Source organism: Mytilus edulis, chromosome 4, assembly GCF_963676685.1.
Source record: "Mytilus edulis chromosome 4, xbMytEdul2.2, whole genome shotgun sequence".
Lineage (NCBI taxonomy): Eukaryota > Metazoa > Mollusca > Bivalvia > Mytilida > Mytilidae > Mytilus > Mytilus edulis.
Window position 1 is genome coordinate 17,952,478 of NC_092347.1, and position 14,374 is coordinate 17,966,851.

At 34.8% G+C, this 14,374-nt stretch overlaps 2 protein-coding genes across 7 annotated transcripts in view; one reads left to right on the forward strand and one right to left on the reverse strand.

The window, feature by feature from the left end:
* Nucleotides 1-60: 60 nt before the first annotated feature.
* On the reverse strand, nt 61-10,882 carry LOC139521750 (N(4)-(Beta-N-acetylglucosaminyl)-L-asparaginase-like). Its single transcript, XM_071315330.1, has 8 exons — nt 10,738-10,882; nt 5,625-5,763; nt 5,001-5,133; nt 4,443-4,518; nt 4,026-4,106; nt 3,728-3,819; nt 823-921; nt 61-467 (listed from the first exon to the last, which is right to left on the reverse strand). Exons 1-8 carry the CDS (start codon nt 10,880-10,882, stop codon nt 327-329), a joined length of 906 nt encoding a protein of 301 aa, XP_071171431.1. The 3' UTR covers nt 61-326.
* LOC139521747 (peptidyl-glycine alpha-amidating monooxygenase B-like) overlaps nt 9,335-14,374 on the forward strand; it is a 42,397-nt gene continuing 37,357 nt past the window's right edge. For 2 of the 6 annotated variants that reach the window (XM_071315319.1, XM_071315321.1), the window contains exon 1: nt 10,889-11,007. The gene's annotated coding sequence lies outside the window, so the exon portion shown is untranslated. Of the gene's footprint in view, nt 9,592-10,888; nt 11,008-14,374 lie in introns of those variants that run through there. The other 4 variants (XM_071315323.1, XM_071315324.1, XM_071315320.1 and 1 more) reach the window with 3 other exon arrangements.

The following is a 14,374-nucleotide window of genomic DNA, read 5'->3' on the forward strand; positions in this document are numbered from 1 at the left end:
ATTGTGGATTAAAGCTTAAAGTCCCAACCTGTTTTCCTATAGGCAGTGACAATTCAACACTTCTTTTTTTTCATATCTTTTAATTGTCTTTTAACATCTGTACAATAATTTTGTATACATGAATAAGTTTGTATTCTACATTTCTTATCTTTACATGTCAGCCAATGCAGTCATTATGCCCTCTGTTTTTGAAGTACAGCACTTTGTGATATGTTTATTTGTATCATTTGTCCTCGACTCAACCAGTGTGGCTAAACTTGCCATGTAACCCAATGGTAACCTTACATGTAACTGCTGTTGTCTATTATGAATTAATTGTATCTTTATTATGTGATAGTTTCTTGACACAAAAAAACTGGTGCATCCATTCCACTTGTCCAAACAACATAAGGAAATCCATTAAATGTCTTATCTTTTTCTAGAGGATCTTTCCAGCTTGCAACAGTAGTACCTGCACCATACTCACCCTGTAAAATCAGAAATAAAGTGGGGGAAATTCAAAAGTAATTCAAATTATGTCCAATATTTTTGGCCTTGGAAAGTTGCATCAAGGAGGTTCAATATATACAAGATCAAATAACCACCTTGGTAGCATATACTGAACTGAGAAATGTAACAATTATATTGATTTCAAGAAACTGCAATATTCAATCAGAATTCCAATTATTTTAACGTTATATAATACAATATTTTGATGAATTTGTTTTTATCTGATATTTAAACATTTCAACAATTTAAGATCAGCTTAGGAATAATACTGTTACATCATAGCTCTACTGTTTCATGGTTTATGTATACATGTTTAAAACTGATAAAAAATACCTTCATGTTAACTGCTATTATAGAAATTTCAAAATAATCAGTGCATCTATCTTTCATATCACTGATGACAATATTACATGCTTCTTTAGGTTCCTTTCCCTAAAATAATAAAAAGTGTCAATTAATTTAAACTGTAATATATATCCACAAATTAAAACAGAATATTTAAAAAAGCAATTATGGCAAGCCCATACAGATAACTGAATTTATCAAGAAAGTTTAAGCTTAAAAATCACATATTCTCTTAGTCAATAAACTAATGACTTCAGATGACTACCTATTTGAGTAACAGAAACTCACCTCATGAAATGTTTGACATAGCTTGAGAAAAAGATATTCATCACCACTACAACATGCTGCACCACAAACCTGTTTGTGTAACAGAACCACATGGTATGCTAGACAGAACTTTAGAATGAAATCTCCATCGCCACTACAACATGCTGCACCACCTTACTGTTTGAGTAACAGAACCACGTGGAATGCTGGACAGAACTTTAGAATGAAATCTCTATCATCACTACTACATGCTGCTGCGCACCATCAAGTTGAACCCGTTTGAGAAACTGACCCACGTGGAATGCTAGACAAACTTTAGAATGAAATCTCCATCGCCACTACAACATGCTGCACCACCTATAGCTACCTGTTAAAGTAACTGACCCACGTGGAATGCTGGACAGAACTTTAGAATGAAATCTCCATCGCCACTACTACATGCTGCAACCTACCTGTTTAAGTAACTGAACTACGTGGAATGCTAGACAGAACTTTAGAATGAAATCTCCATCGCCACTACAACATGCTGCACCACCTACCTGTTTGAGTAATTAAACCACGTGGAATGCTGAACTGAACTTTAGAATGAAATCTCCATCACCACTACAACATGCTGCACCACCTACCTGTTTGAGTAACAGAACCACGAGGAATGCTGGACAGAACTTTAGAATGAAATCTCCATCGCCACTACAACATGCTGCACCACCTACCTGTTTGAGCAACAGAACCACGTGGAATGCTGGACAGAACTTTAGAATGAAATCTCCATCGCCAATACAACATGCTGCACCACCTACCTGTTTGAGTAACAGAACCACGTGGAATGCTGGACAGAACTTTAGAATGAAATCTTTATCATCACTACTACATGCTGCACCACCAACCCGTTTGAGTAACTGAACCACGTGGAATGATGGACAGAACTTTAGAATAAAATCTCCATCGCCACTACAACATGCTGCTCCACCTACCCGTTTGAGTAACAGAACCACGTGGAATGCTGGACAGAACTTTAGATGAAATCTTCATCGCCACTACAACATGCTGCACCAACTACCTATTTAATTAACTGACCCACGTGGAATGCTAGACAGAACTTTAGAATCAAATCTCCATCGCCACTACAACATGCTGCACCACTTACCTGGTTGAGTAACTGAACCTCATGGAATGCTGGACAGAACTTTAGAATGAAATCTCAATCACCACGACAATATGCTGCACCACCTACCTGTTTGAGTAACAGAACCACGTGGAATGCTGGACAGAACTTTAGAATGAAATCTCTATCGCCACTACAACATGCTGCACCACCTACCTGTTTGAGTAACTGAACCACGTGGAATGCTGGACAGAACTTTAGAATGATATCTCTATCGCCACTACAACATGATGCACCCACCTATTTAAGTAACTGACCCACGTGGAATGCTGGACAGAACTTTAGAATGAAATCTCCATCATCACTACTACATGCTACACCACCAACCTGTTTGAGTAACTGAACCCCGTGGAATGCTGGACAGAACTTGAGAATGAAATCTCCATCGCCATTACATCATGCTGCACTACCTACCTGTTTGAGTAACTGAACCACGTGGAATGTTGGACAGAACTTGAGAATGAAATCTCCATCGCCACTACATCATGCTGCACCACCTACTTGTTTGAGTAACAGAACCACGTGGAATGCTGGACAGAAATTTAGAATGAAATCTCCATCGCCACTACAACATGCTGCTCCACGGTCACCTACCTGTTTTAGTGACAGAACCACGTGGAATGCAGGACAGAACTTTAGAATAAAATCCCCATCACCACTACAAAATGCTGCACCAACTACCTGTTTGAGTAACAGAACCACGTGGAATGATGGACAGAATTTTATAATGAAATCACCATCACCACTACAACATGCTGCTCCACCTACCTGTTTTAGTGACAACCACGTGGAATGCTGGACAGAACTTAAGAATGAAATCACCATCACCACTACAAAATGCTGCACCAACTACCTGTTAGAGTAACAGAACCACGTGGAATGATCGACAGAACTTTACAATGAAATCACCATCACCACTACAACATGCTGCTTCACGTACCTGTTTTAGTGATAGAACCACGTGGAATTCTGGACAGAACTTAAGAATGAAATCACCATCACCACTACAAAATGCTGCGCCAGCTACCTGTTTGAGTGAGAGAACCACGTGGAATGATGGACAGAACTTAAGAATGAAATCACCATCATCACTACAAAATGCTGCACCAACTACCTGTTTGAGTTACAGAACCACGTGAAATGATGGACAGAACTTAAGAATGAAATCACCATCACCACTACAAAATGTTGCACCAACTACCTGTTTGAGTTACAGAACCACGTGGAATGATGGACAGAACTTAAAATTAAGTCTCCATCACCACTAAAACATGCTGCAACACCTACCTGTTTCAGTAACTGAACCACGTGGAATGCTGGACAGAACTTAAGAATGAAGTCACTATCACCACTACAACACACTGCACCACCTACCTGTTTAAGGAACTGTACCACTTGGTATGCTGGACAGTCTTTTAGAATAAAATCGCCATCGCCACTACAACATGCTGCACCACCTACCTGTTTGAGTAACTGAACTACGTGGAATGCTGGACAGAACTTTAGAATAAAATCTCCATCGCCAGTACAACATGCTGCACCACCAGAAACATCTGAAACCAGACAAAAACAAAGTGAATTATAGGCATTTTAAATAGGCCATAAAAAAATCTTGAAATCTGATTTTGCAGATACCGAAATACCTCTTATGAATTGTGAGTAATTATAAGCCTGAGATTATTACATGTCAGATAAATGTTCAATACGTCCTTATCTGTATTTAAACCAACCCCTTAAGAGTTATATTGTCTAGACTTACCAGCATACAAACCATTGCCTGGAAGTGCACTGTCTCCAACTCTACCAGGATGTTTATTCGGCATCCCACTAGTTGATACGCCTAAACAAATAAAAATGGAAGGTATTCAGTACAGTGAATCTGGTGTCGACATTTCTGTACTACAGTATCAACTTCATACTACATTTAATCTTGACAGGAACTTTAAGTGTATTATTGTTCGAACGTGTATTATCTCATATAAATTTGATAATAAATCCTTGAAACGTTCAAAATTATGTCATATTTTGCTATACGAAAAAAAATATAGAAATTTTGCATCATTACTTTTGCTTAATAAATCTGTGACATAATTTTAATATGCCTGTATATATACTTTGAATGACGATTGAAAAATTCCATCTTTAATAACGTCAACATAAAACTAATGATACTAACCACAAGAAATGTCATCACCATCCAAAACAATCAGTCCTAGTGTATCATGACATTGGGGTGGCATTTCTCCATTAGTCTGAAAGTGATATTTATAGATTATCGTTGATCATCTCAACGAGATTGTTTTTCTCGGTTGAGCCCGTACGGCGAAAGCGAGAAAAGCAATCGAGTTGAGATGACCAAGGATAATCTGTTTATCGCTATTTTACCTATGACGACGTTGTCAATTTCACGTCAATTTCATTAGGAACGCCACGTGCCTCCTTGGTTTCTAGCGGTAATTTTCCATCTCAAGCGAGTATCATGATATGAAAAATTATTTCAAAAAAAAGATCAAAGGAAAAATGCACAAAATAGCGATAATCTCTTATATTCCGGGTTTGGTAAAATAGAAAAGTAAAAGAGAAGAATAAAACAAAAACAAATTTCAAACACATTTCAGTTTAAAATTATAAAAAAACATGTTTACTGTAAAGGACCTTTAATATAAATACCGGTGCTCCAATTTTTTTTCCAACTTAGTTAAAATCTAAGGAATAGTACCAAAAATATATTTACATCTTCACTGGCAAGGTCAGGATTAAACGTAAATCCTTCTTTTTCTGCAAATATTCTCGCCCCATCTGCTGTCAACATACTGTGAGTACAACGTTCCATAACACTTCTAGCCACAGAGATTGGTTTTGAAAATCTAAATAAAAAAGAAACTATAGACGAGGAGGTCCCTGATTTCCACTTCCCTATTATGCCATTTTCCGCAGGCGGAAATTTCAGTCAAAAGAATTTAAATTCAAGATATGTATTATCAAGCTCTTCTACCTTTAGAAATATGAAGATTTATACAAAATGCTAATGATGATTCACCACACTATATAGCCAAGATGTAATAAAATTCGCTGGACCCATGAAGGGAGAAATTTATTACAGATATGTTTGCCCCCAGGATATTGTGAATCTTAAAAATTTTATTTAAGGAAACGTGCAGAAGATTTACAATTACATTAAAAAATGTGTCAGATATTGATTGCCTTTTTTGAAATTGGTTATATATACAAGATTAGATTGTAGATGTGTTTGGTTCATTGGACACGCAAAGAGATATATTGCAATACATCGTAGAATTTTGATTAGATATGGAAGTCTACTGTTCGTATAACATAAAAAAAAAAAAACTCAACCGACCCTTTTAGTGCAGTTACAGCTCCAAATTGCAAATGTCGTCCATTCATTACAGCGGCGTCCATTTCCAAAAATCCATGTGAATTTCTCGGTCCGCCAACGCCAACAATACAGGGACCGTACTTCATGTTTTCTTCAATGCCTATTTAAATAAGGAAAATTGTTTTATGATTCATGAAAGTCTAATTCTCCAACAAACACACACACGCATGTATCAATGTATGTCTTATATCTCAAAACGTCAAAGGGGATTCCCAGCATGAGCAATCACGGTACGATGTGGTGACTTGCTGGTATATCAGACCACCAAATAATCCATATCTATTCAACTAAATTTTGCAATTTTCACAGCTTTCTTAAACAAGAGTGAACACGCTGAAATGTCTCGCCTTCTTTACTAATCATTCATATTATGTTGATAGACCTAAATATAAAGTTTTATTACAACTGTCACATAAACACAACATTAACCTAAAAAAAAACATTGATCAATGAACCATGAAAATGAGGTCAAGGTCAGAAGAACCATGCCAGGCAGACATGTACAGCTAACAATTCTTCAATACAACAAATATAGTTGACTTATTGCTTATAAATTAAGAAAAACAGACCAAAACACAAACATTTTAACACTTAGCAATGGACCGTGAAAATGAGGTCAAGGTCAAATAAAACCTGCGTAACAGACTTATAGATCATAAAATATTTCCATACACCAAATATAGTTGACCAAATGCATAAAGTATTAGAAAAATAGACCAAAACTCAAAAACTTAACTTTGACCACTGAACCAAGAAAATGAGGTCAAGGTCAGTTCTATTGCTTATAGTATCTGAGATATGGACTTGACCACAAAACTTAACCTTGTTCACTGATCCATGAAATGAGGTCGAGGTCAAGTGAAAACTGTCTGACGGGCATGAGGACCTTGCAAGGTACACACATACCAAATATAGTTATCCAACTACTTATAATAAGAGAGAATTTAACATTACAAAAACTTTTTTTTTTCAAGTAGTCACTTAACCAGGAAAATGAGGTCAAGGACATTAGACATGCGACTGACGGAAAGTTCGTAACATGAGGCATCTATATACAAAGTATGAAGCGTCCAGGTCTTCTGCCTTCTAAAATATAAAGCTTTTAAGAAGTTAGCTAACGCCGCCGCCGCCGGATCACTATCCCTATGTCGAGCTTTCTGCAACAAAAGTTGCAGGCTCGACAAAAATTACCGGAGTTTAACTTCATAAAAAACAGATATATCACAGCTGGCACTGGTTTGTATCCATAGGAAGGTCGACTATCCATAGCTTCTATTACAATATGGATAGTCGACTTTCCCATGGATAGAAACAAGTGCCCGCTGTGAGGTATATCCTGAATTGCATTTATATACCACCTTTCAACGTCATGCCAATTTCCAATTAACCTATGTTTAAAGTCTTGCAAGAAAGAACTGTGTTTCGGAAGACAAGAACTACTAACAATAGCCCCTGGGTTTCTCAGGGGAAATAAAAAAATGTCGGAGTAGGGCTTCTTTTACCGTGATACATTCTAAATTCGAGAGAGTGAATTGGTGGTCTGACACCTACAAAGATACGCTTATTTTGATGTTATTTTCATATATTGTTCACTAGAATTGTTCATCCCTGAAAACAATAGTCGACTCCCTTAATGTGTTTACTGCCAATATACTTTTTTCGGTAATGTTATTTACATGAACCCTGTATGCAGACATAGGAAGATAAGGTATGAGTTGCAATGAGACAACTATCCACCCATGTTACAATTTGCAAAAGTAAACCATTATAGGTACGGTCTTCAAAACGGTGCTTTGGCTCACACCGAATAATCTTTATAAAAAGGATGTATGTATCCACTTTTTTTTTTAACTCATAGTCTACTAAACCAATAGAAATGTTACTATGTAGACATAGGAAGATGTAGTAAGAGTGGCAATGAGAAAGCTATCCATACATGTCACAATTTATAAAAGTAACCCATTATATATAGGTCAAAGTATGGTCTTCAAAACGGTGCTTTGACTCACACCGAATAATCTATATAAAAAGGATGTATGTATCCACTTTTTTTTAATTCATAGTCTACTAAACCGATAGAAAACGATGTTCATGGTTTTGTTTTCGATATGGAATTGTAGTTCTGAGGGCCCTCATGGGGTTTTTGATTATGTGATTACTTGGCCGTTTTTTTAATGATTATTTGATTATTAAGCCAAATATTTCATGATTATTTGATTACCTAGGACTGTATTTTTAGTTTATGATTATTTGATTACTAAAGATAAGCAAATATTTAATGATTATGTGATTATATTGGCAAAAAAATGGTGATTATGTGATTACTAGGACCCCCCCATGAGGGGCCTCAGTTCTGTGTTCTCCAACTGTATGGAAAACATCTTTAATAAAAGCGATCATATTTATATTGTATGAATCTTGTACCATAAAAATGGAATTACACTCAAAAACAGTGTACTTATTTAAAAATTATTCACTTTTCTCAAATTGTATACAGACTTGCTAGTTGAGCAAATTATAATTGCTATGATTTTCCCGTTATGTCTGAATCAGGAACTGGTTGTACGGTTCCTCCTTTCCTCTAAAATTTTGTTCTTGCGGTTATTTTTTAAAATTCAGTTTTCTTACTTTCTTTTATTTTATGAGTTCTTGTTTTTATTCATATAATCTTACCAAAAAAAAAATCCAGTTTTTGAGTGCTGGTCCCCTACCAGAGGGGCAGCAGATATAAATTAAAAAATCGATAAAAAGAAGGGAGTTCCATGAACCAAACGCTTCTAGTTAAATGTTTCAACAATGTATGACTTTGAAAAAATAGAACATTTTATTCAGTGTCCTAATTTCGTTGACCGACAGGTGAAATTGCTTTTTCTAAAGAAACTAAGGAACAAATATTGCCAATTAGTAAACACAGTCTGGTTTAAGTGTCAACATAGGCGGTAGGAAATCAGTAACTCGGCATTATTTCATGTTCATTTACCCTATATATACGATTTGACATGCACTTTTTTGTCGAATTGGAAAATTTCTAAATAAGACGATTATTTGTTTTCATTTACAATTAAAGGCCCCGAAGGACTAAAACCTGAAATGACAATAACATTAAGGATTACTAAATAAATCTTATTCAATAAAATATGATATACATATATACACATATGGGGGTTGCAATCTTTTCATTACATATTTTAATAAATGGCTCGCCGCTTTTGGTTTAAGAAATAAACTCATCATAGATACCAGAACTGATGTATTTGCGCCAGACGCGCGTTTCGTCTACAAAAGACTCACCAGTGACGCTCGAATCTAAAAAAAGGTAAATAGGCCAAATAAAGTACAAAGTTGAAGAGCACTGAAGTCAAGTATTGAAAAGTATTGCCAAATACATTATAATTATTGCATTTTAAAACTTTCATAAAAACTAGATATAAAACTAAGAAGATGCGGCAGAATTATGATTGCCACTGAGATACATATACCAATCAGAGACCAAACTGGCAAATGATCGACATACAGATGTCTTCAGTAAGTTTATTTTCGGGTAAAATTAAGTCCTTTACAAATTTGGATTAAAAACCTCCAAGACCGCGCCGGATTATCAGGCTGAAGTTAAACAAATGTCCTTGTCCCTTGTTGTCTCCGTTACATAAATAGGTTGTTTACATGTTTATATCGTGAACGGGTAACAGGTACTCGACAGGCAAACATTTAGCTCCGAGGTGTTTATATATGTCCCGAATGTCTTCCTGGATCTGGCATTTCATACCACACACTTTATACTAATAGAAGGAAGCTAATTTAATGACACTTGAACAGTTATTTATTTTAGATATATAAATCGTGTTTTTGTTACTTATGGGAAATATCAAGTGTTTGTGAATAGTTTAATCATGGAATAATCTGAAACAAAAATAGTGTAATAAACACAGTAAGTAGAAAACAATAACAATACACTATAAAATACTCCAAACCATCACTAAAACCCCAGCAAAGCTACATGTACATCGTTCTTTGAACCGATTCATATGATATTCTTGCAGGGACAGATCGAGACTCATAAAACCATGTATACCGTAATATTTTCTGCTTTTTTACGACAGTTTTCTGTATTCAAGTACTTAACTATAGCAGAGACATATGTCTCTGACTATATGAACTATAAAGAAAATATGAACCCAAATACTAGTATGTTTATTATAATAAACTGTTTTAATACAATCTACGGTACTAATTCATATTAGATACATCAATACACGTTTATTTCATTTTTGGTTTATATCAATCTCGCGCGGCGGATGACTAGAGACACATAGTATTATTGCCAATTTGATATTATCATATGCGTCTCTGATCTGAACAATTATAATCTGGGACTGTTATACTAATAGCAGTCCCAGTAATGATACGGTAAAATAAAAACAGAACTTGATTTATTATTTACATCATACTGAAATTATGTCTTACCGGCAACAGAGACATATATACACATGTGTATATATGTCTCTGCCGGCAATAAACTAAATCATAATTATATATACCAATCAACGGCAATGATACGCTTTTCTTTTTAATGTTTTCAATTTTCAATTTTAAAGTTCACTAGTCTAAGATTTTTCAGATGCAGTAAGTAGAAAACAATAACAATACACTATAAAATACTCGGCCAAACCTTCAGTTAACTGTGTGATCCCAGTATTTTACTACGGCTCCGGCCGTGTTTTCAAAAGCAAAATAATTACATGTAAACTGCAGAGGAAATATATGATATATAATTTTTATTTTTTTTAAATCGGAAATAATATACATGAATTAATTATTCAATCAATCAATCAATCACACACAATCAATCAATCATTTAATTAACCAATAATTAATCAATCAATCTACAAATCACGGACCAATTAAATGATTATTCGCGAGTAATTACAGCGTATCTATTCTAAAAAGATTACCGTTAGCATAATATATTCAAGCACTTAGCTTCACGAAAAGAAAGTAAGACACTGAGTAGTTTTAAAGAGCTTTATTGGTTGTTAATAAATTAAAAACTTGAAAAAGTAGACAACAAACTCACTGTTAATCCCCTTTTCTATTGAATCAATCGACGACTGACTTGATAAAAGTGCATCCCTAGCTGTAGTTACCGCTTCTTTTGAAAAACTCCAAGTTCCTAATATTACTTTGTTCATTTGGTTTGTCAAGTGATCGCGAAGGAACATTGAGTTACTTCCCCTACAGGAAGTAGTATTGACCAGAATGTTTACAGATACAGAATTATTTCAGGAATGTTTACAAAGGGTGTTTTACATTGTATAAGCCCTTTCAATCTAATTATGTTTTACATGTAAGTTATTTTAATCACGAATTTAATGTTCTTTTTCTAAATGATTAAAACAGCGCTGTGGAGAACTCAAAATATAGTGTCATATGGTTACGTGACGGAGGCCTGTGCACAGTTTGTGTAGTAGGATCTTGGGTACATGGCACCTGGTTAAATCGGCACCAGGTCAAATCGACACCTATTTAAAGTTAATTCGGCATCATAATCATAAAATATTTGATATAATCTGGGAACAGTCATATATACGTTCCTGATATATTAATATATATTAAAACAAGGATTTGTATATAAACTTAGTCTTACTTACTGATTATATACTTTTTATCGCACCACAGGTAAATAAACGTATTTACACTTTTGGTATTTAGCTGAATCTTGCCTCCGAATGACCTTAGATCTACTCCGAATCACCTTTTGATGTCAAGCAACAATCACTTTTAAATTGTAGACTTCAAATAATTTAAATTATGATGTCAAAGTTTACGGGAACCTGTGTGATTTTACGTAATGGCGGACAAATTTGCATACAAGTGGAAATACATCTATTGTAATGTTGTGATTGGTTTAACGCCGCCACATGATGACCCCCTGTGAGAGCGTAGGGGTTAGTAAATTTCTTATGGGGTTCATGACGTGTTAACTTAATGGTGACGTCATCTTTTAATGTTGTTGTGTTTTCATTGTCTATTTTTCGACAAAACGCAGCATAAAAAGTCCAGCGTGCGATAAATTTCGTTATACAGTTCATTTGTTTGTACGTTCATTTATCTGTTCGGCTGTTTGTCCGTCCATTCATCCGTTCGTCCGTTTGTGCCCCTTTAGGTTAAAGTTTTTGGTCAAGGTAGATTTTGATGAAGCTGTATTCCAATCAACTTGACACTTACAAAATGTAGTACACATGTTCCCTGTGATACGATCTTTCTAATTCTAATGCCAAATTATTTTTTTTTACCCCAATTTACATGGTCCACTGAACATATAAAATGATAGTGCCAGTGGGGCTTCCATATTCTATGGACACATTCTTGTTTTGAAGATGTCCTTATAATAGTTTAATCACATGAAGATAAGAACTAAGCATTCAACAGTTCAATGATACATTTGTATATATAAGAACATGAAGAAAACAAAATTTTGTGTAAAAACCATTACAGTCCAGCCTTTATTTATATGCTCAGCCTGTAAATTAAATCTTCCTTCAATTGTTACATAAACCTCTTTGTTTCTACACATACATTTGAAGTTGAGTATTTTGGATAAATGTCTGCCTCCCCTGTAGAGGGCATCATGTCACTTTTGTCAATGAATAACAACTCTTAGTTAAAAAAATATGTACAGTAACTGACTAATTCTGTGTTTTAAAAGTGTACCATATATAATATATGAATGCATGAGATGCCATGGGGATTATATTCTACATATGCTCTCCTTTTAGGACTGGTTGTTACTATACACAGACACATTTTTCCTAAATTTTTCATAAGAAGCAATCCCTATATATTTGAGTGTTACCGGTAAATAAAATTGAAAATGGAAAACATTTTCAATTCAAATGATATCCATGGTAATAAACTGTTATAGTAATATAACAGCTTGTTGCATGTGGAAGGATATTCTTGAATACAAGAAGTACATGTACAATGCATTATATCTTCTTTCAGTTTATTCTGAGTGGTCCTTAAAAAGTTTGATAGATATGATGGTACATATGTATCTATAGAATCCATTTAAAGGTGTAACATACATGTATGTGATGTAAATGTACCTAAATGGTTGCATTTTGCACTTAGAGTTGGGATCTATATATTCCAAAACAGGGGTGGTAACTACATGCAGGGACATAGATATACCATGTATACTGTTCCCAGCTACATGTATGTAGGGGTAAATTCAGTAAAAAATCTCCCATCGACTTTAAATAATGTTAATCTATGTTTTGAATTAAAATTCATACCTGATTTCTATACTATTAAACGAGAAGACCTCATTTTTGGTGTCGCTTCTCTTCTTTCCAGAATAAATTAATCAACACGCCTCTGTGTCCTATAGGTACAGTGCATAGTCGCATTTGTCATCCATTCATATGATTATTCAGATTGAGTTATTTTAGGAGAAAAACAAGAAAAAAGGCATCCGGATATTGTCCCGTCATTGTACGAAATTTTAAGTCAGATTAGGCTTCCGGTTTGCGTTTTTCTGTATACTTTGAACATACATATACTACGAATAAAGTGTATTTTCAGAATTTTATCTGCTATCATTTTCAAGTTTACTATCAACGGCAGTCACAGAGTTTATTAAATAGAGAGGGTCTGTATACTATATCAATGCTCATCATGGATTGATTAGTAAACTTAGAATTGAAAGTAAATACGCTTTATTTATATAGTAATGAATGTTCATAATATACAGATAAGCGCTAAAATTATTCATGTGAACTTTTGATACTTTTTCTGAAATTCTCCAGTCATTAAATCTTTTACAAAATTCATTGATTACATGAAAAAAAGAAGATGTGGTATGATTGCCATGTTAAGACAACTCTCCACAAGACACCAAAATGACACAGATATTAACAACTATAGGTCACCGTACGGCCTTCAACAAAGAGCAAAGCCCATACCGCATACTCAGCATCTGGTGCAAGAAAATTGGGACCGTTAATTTAATTACTACCACTGGGTCGATGCCTCTGCTGGTGGACTATTAGTCCCCGGGGGTATCACCAGCCCAGTAGCCAGTACTTCGGTACTGGCATGAAGTACGGATTTTTTGTGTTATTAAAATTTGCTGTTACAAAATATTAGAAATTATTATAAATTAAGGAATGTATCTCCCTCATGCAAAGCTCTGATTCCTTTCACGGATTTGGTTATACTTTTTGGACCTTTTGGATTATAGCTCTTCATCTTTTATATAAACTTTGGATTTCAAATATTTTGGCCACGAGCATCACTGAAGAGACATGTATTGTCGAAATGCGCATTTGGTGCAAGAAAATTGGGACCGTTAATTTAATTCAAAAGGCCTGAAATGACAATGTAAAACAATGCAAACGAGAAAACTAGCGGCCTTATTTATGTACAAAAAATGAACGAAAAACAAATATGTAACACTTAAACAAACGACAACCACTGAATTACAGGCTCCTTACTTAAAAAAATATTTATAACATACTAAAGGTATGTTCATATGGAAATTGATAGAAAACCAAAAATTGGGAACTTTGGAAATAAAGGTGGAGGGTAAAAAAAAAATTTTCCTGTCCCCAATAACCTATGACTTATGATACTTTTGCTGAAATTCTCCAGTCATTCTGTATTTTACAAAATTCTTCCAACAACACTTTGCATACTTTAAACTACGCTCT

What these genes read in the sequence shown, in the direction of transcription:
- LOC139521750 (XM_071315330.1), bottom strand. Translation starts at nt 10,882, where the DNA reads ATGTTCCTTCGCGATCACTTGACAAACCAAATGAACAAAGTAATATTA. An exon ending in CTGACCTTGCCAGTGAAGAT is followed by an intron (nt 4,519 to 5,000) that starts GTAAATATATTT and finishes TATCACTTTCAG; the next exon opens with ACTAATGGAGAAATGCCACC. An exon ending in TAGTTCAGTTACTCAAACAG is followed by an intron (nt 922 to 3,727) that starts GTAGGTGGTGCA and finishes TTATTATTTTAG; the next exon opens with GGAAAGGAACCTAAAGAAGC.